Below are 11,018 nucleotides of genomic sequence, written 5' to 3'. Positions count from 1 at the left end.
AAGGTTCCCAAAATGAAGTAGGTGAGGTTTATTCATGTGAGTGAAAGTTTACTTTTCCCCCCGGGACATGCTGGGTTTAGCTTTGTAGGCAACACTGTCATGTAAGAAAGAAAAGGAGGCAACCCCATAGATGTAGAAAGAACAGAACTCACCAGTTGAAACGTTGGGTTTGGGTGCCAAGCCCCAAACCTACAGCAGATTTCACCGTAAACACGTAACTCCAATGTTGATGGGTTCAGACATTATAAAAATCTCTATGTCTATAAAACAACCTAACACATTTTGTACCTCACAGTAATTAATCACAGGCTGTATAACACTTTCATGTAGCCTGACAGATCCAGTCAGAGCATTTCAGTTTTAATCCATGGTCTATCAACCAGTTCCAATGTTTGCTGATCAGTGATTGTCCAACAACATTCCCCAGATATGTAAATAAAATCACCCACTCGCTGCACTAAGTCTTACAGTCCAGGACGCTCCCACTTAGTTTATACTCGATTGACTGGAAGGAGTGTGAGTGTGAGTGTGAGGGTGCAAGTATTCCTATGTCACATCAGGGGCAGTTGGCCAGTAACTGGACATAGTTGTACTAATAGAAGGCTCTGCTATATCTCATCAGAATAATGTATATTTGTATTTGGCTCTCTGTGGTTGGTCTTCCATTCTCACTTGTACTTGGATAACTCAAACTGCACTTCACCGCTGCATACCCAACTGCCCCCCCCAAGAAACTCACTCATTCCTTTTCCCTGTGCCTACCCACCCCTCTCTCTGGACGGAAATCTTAAGGGAAGCAATGAGGTCTTCAGGCGAGGAGCAGTTATCTTGACTAAAAAAATACAAGGGTAAGGCAGAAAATCAGGAACAGGACAGGATGGAGAAGTCATAGAGACAGGACCAAGGCAGGACCGGAAAGAGCCAAGGCAGGAGCGGGATGGATTGGGCATAGAGACAGGACCAAGGCAGGACTGGATTAGGCCAAGGTAGGAGTGGGATGGATTAGGCATAGAGACAGGACCAAGGCAGGACTGGAAAGAACCAAGGCAGGAGTGGGACAGAGAGGGCATAGAGACAGGACCAAGGCAGGACCGGAAATAGCAAAGGTAGGAGCAGGATGTATTGGGCATAGAGACAGGACCAAGGCAGGACTGGAAAGAACCAAGGCAGGAGTGGGACAGAGAGGGCATAGAGACAGGACCAAGGCAGTACCAGAAAGAGCCAAGGCAGGAGTGGGACAGAGAGGGCATAGAGACAGGACCAAGGCAGGAGTGGGACAGAGAGGGCATAGAGACAGGACCAAGGCAGTACCAGAAAGAGCCAAGGCAGGAGTGGGACAGAGAGGGCATAGAGACAGGACCAAGGCAGTACCAGAAAGAGCCAAGGCAGGAGTGGGACAGAGAGGGCATAGAGACAGGACCAAGGCAGGACTGGAAATAGCCAAGGCAGGAGTGGGACAGAGAGGGCATAGAGACAGGACCAAGGCAGTACCAGAAAGAGCCAAGGCAGGAGTGGGACAGAGAGGGCATAGAGACAGGACCAAGGCAGGACTGGAAACGGCCAAGGTAGGAGTGGGACAGACAGGGCATAGAGACAGGACCAAGGCAGTACCAGAAAGAGCCAAGGCAGGAGTGGGATGGATTAGGCATAGAGACAGGAAAAAGGCAAAACCGGAAAGAGCCAAGCCAAGCGGGATGGATTGGGCATAGACAGGACAAGGCAGGAGCAAGAGTTCCATGAGCTAGGGGCAAACCACAGGGCTCAAGCCAAAGCTCAGCCCTGGAAACGAAACAGGGCAAGTGGTTAAATAGGGCACGGCTGGCTCTGACCGGCCACAAAATTAATTCAGGCCATTGGATGAATGAAGAGTTCTGCGTTGTAAGGCCACATCCTACAACATCTTGTGTTTAGGCCATGGCTAGCTGGTTGGTTATACTGACCCATACAATATGGCCTTTGCTTCCATAATACAGTAATCTGAGAGTATAGATATACACAGCATCCATTTCCTTATCAAATTATTTAGTCCTTCTTTATTTCGTCAGGAAATCTTTTAGAAAGTTTATAATCGATATAAGAACTAAGGCAGGACCATAAAATGAACCTTGACAGGATAATTATGACAAGTAAGATCATCAAAATACCTGATTCCATATTTAACCATGCGAAATAATAGGAAATGTAACCTTCAATAAAGAAAGACAATAATTTATATAATCCAGAATAATCTCTTTGCTCTACAGCCACATTAGTTGCCTACACATTGAGCAGGAAAGTCCAGGTAATTGGTTTCATAAGGAACCTTCAAGGGATGATGGTCTGATCCAATGTGTTACTAATTCCATGGCTGTTGCATTAGGGCAGTAACCTTCAGCCCCTACAGAAAGTCCATCACACTTTCTTTGAGATCCATTGGGGAAGATCCACAGAAATGAGGTAGAGTTTTTCCAACCAGTTGTTTTGTTTTACAATGGCAATGTATCTGTAGAGATAGAAGATGTAAAGAAAGTGACCATTTTGACCATTTCAGATACACATAAGAGACATATTTCACAGTTTACAATAATGTTGATGCTCTTGGTTTTTCAATGCAGTTGAGCAGTTGAGAGACCTTTTGTCACCGGTCTTTACCAATGGTTGGTTGGTGGTTGGAAAAGTCTATAAAACCCAAATATCCTCTTTCTGACTGGCACTTGGTTTAAACATTCTTAGTGTCCAGGATACCCCAGGCATGAAGGCATGATCTTCTAGGCATGAAGGCGTGATGCTCTAGGCATGAAGGCATGATACCCCAGGCATGAAGGCATGATGCTCTAGGCATGGAGGCATGATACCCCAGGCATAAAGGCATGATACTTAATATTATTAAAAGACACTTTACCCAGAGAACTCCAGACATGAAGGCATGATCCTCCAGGCATGAAGGCATGATGGCCCAGGCATGAAGGCATGATACCCCAGACATGAAGGCATGATACCCCAGGCATGAAGGCATGATACCCCAGACATGAAGGCATGACACCCCAGACATGAAGGCATGATATCCCAGGCATGAAGGCATGATACCCCAGGCATGAAGGCATGATGCCCCAGGCATGAAGGCATGATACCCTAGGCATGAAGGCATGATGCTCCAGGCATGAAGGCATGATACCCCAGGCATGAAGGCATGATACCCCAGGCATGAAGGCATGATACCCCAGGCATGAAGGCATGATACCCCAGGCATGAAGGCATGATACCCCAGAAATGAAGGCATGATACCCCAGGCATGAAGACATGATACCCCAGGCATGAAGGCATGATACTCAACATTATTAAAAGACCCTTTACCCAGAGAACTCCAGTACTCCAGGCATGAAGTCATGATACCACAGACATGAAGGCATGATGCCCCAAGCATGAAGGCATGATACCCCAGGCATGAAGGCATGATACCCCAGGCATGAAGGCATGATACCCCAGGCATGAAGGCATGATGCCCCAGGCATGAAGGCATGATGCCCCAGGCATGAAGGCATGATACCCCAGGCATGAAGGCATGATACCCCAGGCATGAAGGCATGATACTCCAGGCATGAAGTTTTTCAATGCAGTTGAGCAGTTGAGAGACCTTTTGTCACCGGTCTTTACCAATGGTTGGTTGGTGGTTGGAAAAGTCTATAAAACCCAAATATCCTCTTTCTGACTGGCACTTGGTTTAAACATTCTTAGTGTCCATGATACCCCAGGCATGAAGGCATGATCTTCTAGGCATGAAGGCGTGATGCTCTAGGCATGAAGGCATGATACCCCAGGCATGAAGGCATGATGCTCTAGGCATGGAGGCATGATACCCCAGGCATAAAGGCATGATACTTAATATTATTAAAAGACACTTTACCCAGAGAACTCCAGACATGAAGGCATGATCCTCCAGGCATGATGGCCCAGGCATGAAGGCATGATACCCCAGACATGAAGGCATGATACCCCAGGCATGAAGGCATGATACCCCAGACATGAAGGCATGACACCCCAGACATGAAGGCATGATATCCCAGGCATGAAGGCATGATACCCCAGGCATGAAGGCATGATGCCCCAGGCATGAAGGCATGATACCCTAGGCATGAAGGCATGATGCTCCAGGCATGAAGGCATGATACCCCAGGCATGAAGGCATGATACCCCAGGCATGAAGGCATGATACCCCAGGCATGAAGGCATGATACCCCAGGCATGAAGGCATGATACCCCAGGCATGAAGGCATGATACCCCAGAAATGAAGGCATGATACCCCAGGCATGAAGACATGATACCCCAGGCATGAAGGCATGATACTCAACATTATTAAAAGACCCTTTACCCAGAGAACTCCAGTACTCCAGGCATGAAGGCATGATACCCCAGACATGAAGGCATGATGCCCCAAGCATGAAGGCATGATACCCCAGGCATGAAGGCATGATACCCCAGGCATGAAGGCATGATACCCCAGGCATGAAGGCATGATGCCCCAGGCATGAAGGCATGATGCCCCAGGCATGAAGGCATGATACCCCAGGCATGAAGGCATGATGCTCCAGGCATGAAGGCATGATACCCCAGGCATGAAGGCATGATACCCCAGGCATGAAGGCATGATGCTTCAGGCATGAAGGCATGATACCCCAGGCATGAAGGCATGATACCCCAGGCATGAAGGCATGATACCCCAGGCATGAATGCATGATATCCCAGGCATGTAAGCATAATACCCCAGGCATGAAGGCATGATATCCCAAACATAAAGACATGATACCCCAGGCATGAAGGTATGATACTCAACATTATTAAAAGACCCTTTACCCAGAGAACTCCAGTACTCCAGGCATGAAGGCATGATACCCCAGGCATGAAGGCATGATGCCCCAGGCATGAAGGCATGATGCCCCAGGCATGAAGGCATGATGCCCCTGGCATGAAGGCATGATACCCCAGGCATGAAGGCATGATACCCCAGGCATGAAGGCATGATACCCCAGGCATGAAGGCATGATACCCCAGGCATGAAGGCATGATACCCCAGGCATGAAGGCATGATACCCCAGGCATGAAGGCATGATACCCCAGGCATGAAGGCATGATACCCCAGGCATGAAGGCATGATGCCCCAGGCATGAAGGCATGATGCCCCAGGCATGAAGGCATGATACCCCAGGCATGAAGGCATTATGCCCCAGGCATGAAGGCATGATACCCCAGGCATGAAGGCATGATACCCCAGGCATGAAGGCATTATGCCCCAGGCATGAAGGCATGATACCCCAGGCATGAAGGCATTATGCCCCAGGCATGAAGGCATGATACCCCAGGCATAAAGGAATGATACCCCAGGCATGAAGGCACAATGTCCCAGGCATGAAGGAATGATACCCCAGGCATGATACCCCAGGCATGAAGGCATGACACCCCAGGCATGAAGGCATGATACTCAACATTATTAAAAGACCCTTTACCCGGAGAACCCCAGGACACAAATATATTTATATATATTATCTGAAGTGTGATATCAAGTGATTATTTTTCCAGTCCAGCTATCTGGCCAATCCGTGTAATGTCCGGCTGGGTAAGCACTTACACATGTTCTGCATATCGGGTAGAATTGGATGGGCTGCTTCATACATTTATCACTCATTTACTAAATCCTCTAACAATCAGCTGGAATGAAAATGACTATAATTAAAATACATTTTACTTACAGATATTTCTCGGCGCAATCGAGCGCCTTCAGTATGGGAGTTCTCCAACATAAATGCTTAGGAATGTTCTCAAAGTCATTCAAGTAGCAGCAGCTTCTCTCTGCCCAATGATAAAGCAATCTAATCAGGAACAAACAATGGCTAAGGCACGTGAATGGGGCAAGGTATGTCACCTTGAGGGTCAGTGAAATCCTTTGTATATAGGCACCCCAGGACTGGCCCACCCCCCAAGGTGCTGACCTAGGCACAGGGCCTTGGGCGCCTATATAGAAAATACAGACCTGGCACAGGTCTCTGAGTGCCCCATGAATACAGCAGCACAGGGGTGGGTGTAGGCACATAGGTATCCCCATTCCACTCCCCTAGTGATGTGTGGGCAACCTTGAAACCCACAGGAATAGTTTACCCATGGGTTGGGGTGACTTCTGCGCACTATTTGCGGGTCACAGGTTTGGGTTGAGCTCTTCCTTCCTCTCCCGCGACATTAGGCTGCCAGCTTCTGGCTCCTTCAATTCATATACGGTACATGGGATTGGCACTGTATTTATCCTGCTGTGGGTTCTGGGGTATTATACGTGGAATTGGCACTGTATTTATCCTGCTGTGGGTTCAGGGGTATTATACATGGAATTGGCACTGTATTTATCCTGCTGTGTGTTCTGGGGTATTATACATGGAACTGGCACTGTATTTATCCTGCCATGGGTTCTGGGGTATTATACATGGAACTGGCACTGTATTTATCCTGCCGTGTGTTCTGGGGTATTATACATGGAATTGGCACTGTATTTATCCTGCTGTGGGTTCTGGGGTATTATACATGGAATTGGCACTGTATTTATGCTGCTGTGGGTTCTGGGGTATTATACATGGAATTGGCACTGTATTTATCCTGCCGTGTGTTCTGGGGTATTATACATGGAATTGGCACTGTATTTATCCTGCCATGTGTTCTGGGGTATTATACATGGAATTGGCACTGTATTTATCCTGCCGTGTGTTCTGGGGTATTATACGTGGAATTGGCACTGTATTTATCCTGCCATGTGTTCTGGGGTATTATACATGGAACTGGCACTGTATTTATCCTGCTGTGGGTTCTGGGGTATTATACATGGAATTGGCACTGTATTTATCCTGCTGTGTGTTCTGGGGTATTATACATGGAATTGGCACTGTATTTATCCTGCCGTGTGTTCTGGGGTATTATACATGGAATTGGCACTGTATTTATCCTGCCGTGTGTTCTGGGGTATTATACATGGAATTGGCTCTGTATTTATCCTACTGTATGTTCTGGGGTATTATACATGGAATTGGCACTGTATTTATCCTGCCGTGTGTTCTGGGGTATTATACATGGAATTGGCACTATATTTATCCTCCCGTGTGTTCTGGGGTATTATACATGGAATTGGCACTGTATTTATCCTGCCGTGTGTTCTGGGGTATTATACATGGAATTGGCACTGTATTTATCCTGCCGTGTGTTCTGGGGTATTATACATGGAATTGGCACTGTATTTATCCTGCCGTGTGTTCTGGGGTATTATACATGGAACTGGCACTGTATTTATCCTGCCGTGTGTTCTGGGGTATTATACATGGAATTGGCACTGTATTTATCCTGCCGTGTGTTCTGGGGTATTATACATGGAATTGGCACAGTATTTATCCTGCCGTGTGTTCTGGGGTATTATACACTGAATTGGCACTGTATTTATCCTGCCGTGGGTTCTGGGGTATTATACATGGAACTACCACTGTATTTATCCTGCCGTGGGTTCTGGGGTATTATACATGGAACTGGCACTGTATTTATCCTGCCGTGTGTTCTGGGGTATTATACATGGAACTGGCACTGTATTTATCCTGCCGTGGGTTCTGGGGTATTATACATGGAATTGGCACTGTATTTATCCTGCTGTGGGTTCTGGGGTATTATACATGGAATTGGCACTGTATTTATCCTGCCGTGGGTTCTGGGGTATTATACATGGAACTGGCACTGTATTTATCCTGCCGTGGGTTCTGGGGTATTATACATGGAATTGGCACTGTATATATCCTGCTGTGTGTTCTGGGGTATTATACATGGAATTGGCACTGTATTTATCCTGCTGTGGGTTCTGGGGTATTATACATGGAATTGGCGCTGTATTTATCCTGCTGTGGGTTCTGGGGTATTATACATGGAATTGGCGCTGTATTTATCCTGCCGTGGATTCTGGGGTATTATACATGAAACTGACCCTGGCATACTATGAAGAAATAAAAAAAAAAAACATCTTTGCTCATCTTCCCTGTGACTATGTGTATAAGCCTATACTAAGCACAATCCAGCAGGAAGAGCCTTTAGTGACCCTTTTATTGTGGTGGAACAATCTTTCCAGGGAAAAATGAAATCCTGTTTATTTAAACCAGTGTCTGTAACTTTTCAGAAAGGAATTTCCAGTACTACGGGAGTACTAACTCCCTGCAAGCAGCGTCCAACCACCAATCAAGGTTTTAACCCATGGTTTCCGTGGCACAGCAAAGCGTGGGCTGGAGGGAGGGCAGGGTGTACCGCCCATTACAAACCACTGGATTATGCTTTAGCGCAAGAGAATCCATGGCGGCGGCTGTCCAAGCCCTGTGCTGTTTGGATTTTCACATCTGAGGGATCACAGCCCACTGGCCAAGCTCTCAAATTAATAAGGGGCAGTCAGTGAGTGACATGTAGGAGTCCCCTTGAATGGGGACAACCAAGCTAGGAAGTGCCATCAGGAGGTTGCCACCATTTTGTTGGCATACCCATACTGGCCGATGACATTGAGGCAGGGGTGGGACCAAGAAAGGGCAAGTCAATGATGCGAATGGGGTTGGAGTCACTATGCCATTGGCCGAAGAAGATGGAGAATCATCCAGAGGACAGGGTAAAAGATAATGGACAGGATGGAGGAGGAATATGGGCAGATGACGAGGTGGCCGGAGGCAGAACAACTAGGGATTACAGGTTTACTGGCAAGTACATTGCTGGTTAATTTGTTATATTGGCCCCAGTCCTGACTGGTATTTTACTGGATAGGCCAGTGAATTACTGGCCGGGGGGGGGGGGCAACCCTAGATCAGGAGCAAGGTTGGGGTTGCCACTTGTCCAGATCTGAACCAGACAGCTTGGCTTATCCTTTGGGCTATAGGGTTCTGGATCACCTGTCTGGGTTTCAAACAATCTGAAACAAATATCCACCCAGTCTTCCCCCATGATGTCACTTCCACTTCCTGTTGTCATGAACCCAACTCCTGTACATTGCCTCCCCACCCTTAATACATCATCACTCTGACCCCCAACATCATCATCCCACCCCCACACCATAGCCCAACACCTTATATCACTGCCCCATAGCTTTGTCTGGTTTGTGCCAAGGGCAATGGAGGCAACCCTATGCAGAGGAGCGGGGGCTTACCAGAATCACTTTGGCATAGGGATTTCCAGTTCAGCGGCAGCTAGAGGACTATCCTGGTTATTACACAATGCTACAATATCTAGGCCAAAAGACCTTGTGTAAGGCTGTGACCCCCTATTTACCCCTAACCCAACAGATATCTCATGGTCATTAGCTTATTGCACCAGCATTTTCACTATTGGTCTTATTTGTGCAACCTACATAATGTTAATCCTATCAACCGCCAGTCATGTGGCTCTTTGTCAGGGTTTAACCAGTCACAGTTCAAGAACCTTCATCCCATCTCTTCTCAGATCCTTTGCTGGGATGGACATGGATGGGAAGTGTGGGAAGTCATAATCCCGGAAGGATTCTAATAGGATTACTGAAATAATATGTGCCCTTGGGCCTGGGCTCAGCTGAGGAGCTTCCTTTTGACCCTGAGGTGCCCTACAGTGTCACCAACACAGGGCAAGTTATACCCGGGCATGGCATTCTCTGGTACTCAGAATGTACCCCTGGAACTATAGCGGGGTGACTGTTACCCCAATGTTTCTATATATCTGTAACCTTGTTATGGGCTAAGGGGGCCCAGCCTGAAGGCCAGTTAGGGGGGGATTTGGGGTGAGTGCTTATTTGTGCCCTGGGTACCCCTGGAACTATAGCAGGGTGACTGTTACCCCAATGTTTCTATATATCTGTAACCTTGTTATGGGCTAAGGGGGCCCAGCCTGAAGGCCAGTTAGGGGGGGATTTGGGGTGAGTGCTTATTTGTGCCCTGGGTACCCCTGGAACTATAGCGGGGTGACTGTTACCCCAATGTTTCTATATATCTGTAACCTTGTTATGGGCTAAGGAAGAAAAGTCCTTTCTTATCCTTGGGCCCAGTTACATTGGGATAGGGTTGCGGCAGGAAGAGGCCCTAGGCATTCCAGATTACAGATGCCATACCTGTCATTCATTGGTTTTTAACCTTTTTAGTATAGTTCTGGGGACCCAAATTACATAAAAGAATTAGCTTGACGATCCAGAAATTAGAAGAGAATTCACATTATTTAGGGGCTTAAGGAGGCCCATGGGGAACCATTTTTGGGTCCTGATCAAAAGGTTTCCTCTGACACACTAAGAACATTCAAGCAGGTTAAAGGGGATATAAACCCTGCTGCACAGCACTGCTCAACCAAAATGTAATAATTTGTTGCTGAACTACAAATCCCAGTATAATGTAACATATAATGAAGGGTGAGGCATGCTGGGAACTGTAGTCCAGCAATATTGCACAATAAAACTTTTTCAGGGTCTGATGGGAATGATTTGTAATCTCTGCAATGTGCTCCAAAACATCAGTGCTAAAAAGTAAAGGATAATGATAATTATTGCACAATAAGATTAGCATTTTACTGTATATTCCTCCTTATGTACAAATATGGAGGAAAAATATCTAACATGTATTATAAAGGATAATGTACCCCCAACTGTAAATGATAAGGATATTAGCAGTCACTGAGGGGTTCTGTGCCCATATAAAGGCACAAGGCTGCAGGCTGAGTTATACAGGGAACTCTGAGTATCACTCATGTATTATAAGGGATAATGTACCCCCTACTGTAAATGATAAGGATATTAGCAGTCACTGAGGGGTTCTGTGCCCATATAAAGGCACAAGGCTGCAGGCTGAGTTATACAGGGAACTCTGAGTATCACTCATGTATTATAAGGGATAATGTACCCCCTACTGTAAATGATAAGGATATTAGCAGTCACTGAGGGGTTCTGTGCCCATATAAAGGCACAAGGCTGCAGGCTGAGTTATACAGGGAACTCTGAGTATCACTCATGTATTATAAGGGATAATGTACCCCCTACTGT

The 11,018-nt window shown here is 46.7% G+C and overlaps 1 protein-coding gene across 1 annotated transcript; it reads right to left on the bottom strand.

Annotated features, from left to right (window-relative positions):
* Positions 1-2,016: 2,016 nt before the first annotated feature.
* On the bottom strand, positions 2,017-5,860 carry smim38 (small integral membrane protein 38). Its single transcript, XM_031901393.1, has 2 exons — positions 5,725-5,860; positions 2,017-2,482 (listed from the first exon to the last, which is right to left on the bottom strand). Exon 2 carries the CDS (start codon positions 2,152-2,154, stop codon positions 2,023-2,025), a length of 132 nt encoding a protein of 43 aa, XP_031757253.1. The 5' UTR covers positions 2,155-2,482; positions 5,725-5,860; the 3' UTR covers positions 2,017-2,022.
* Positions 5,861-11,018: the final 5,158 nt, after the last annotated feature.

This window comes from Xenopus tropicalis, chromosome 4, assembly GCF_000004195.4.
Source record: "Xenopus tropicalis strain Nigerian chromosome 4, UCB_Xtro_10.0, whole genome shotgun sequence".
Lineage (NCBI taxonomy): Eukaryota > Metazoa > Chordata > Amphibia > Anura > Pipidae > Xenopus > Xenopus tropicalis.
This window is presented reverse-complemented; position numbering and strand designations above follow the sequence as displayed.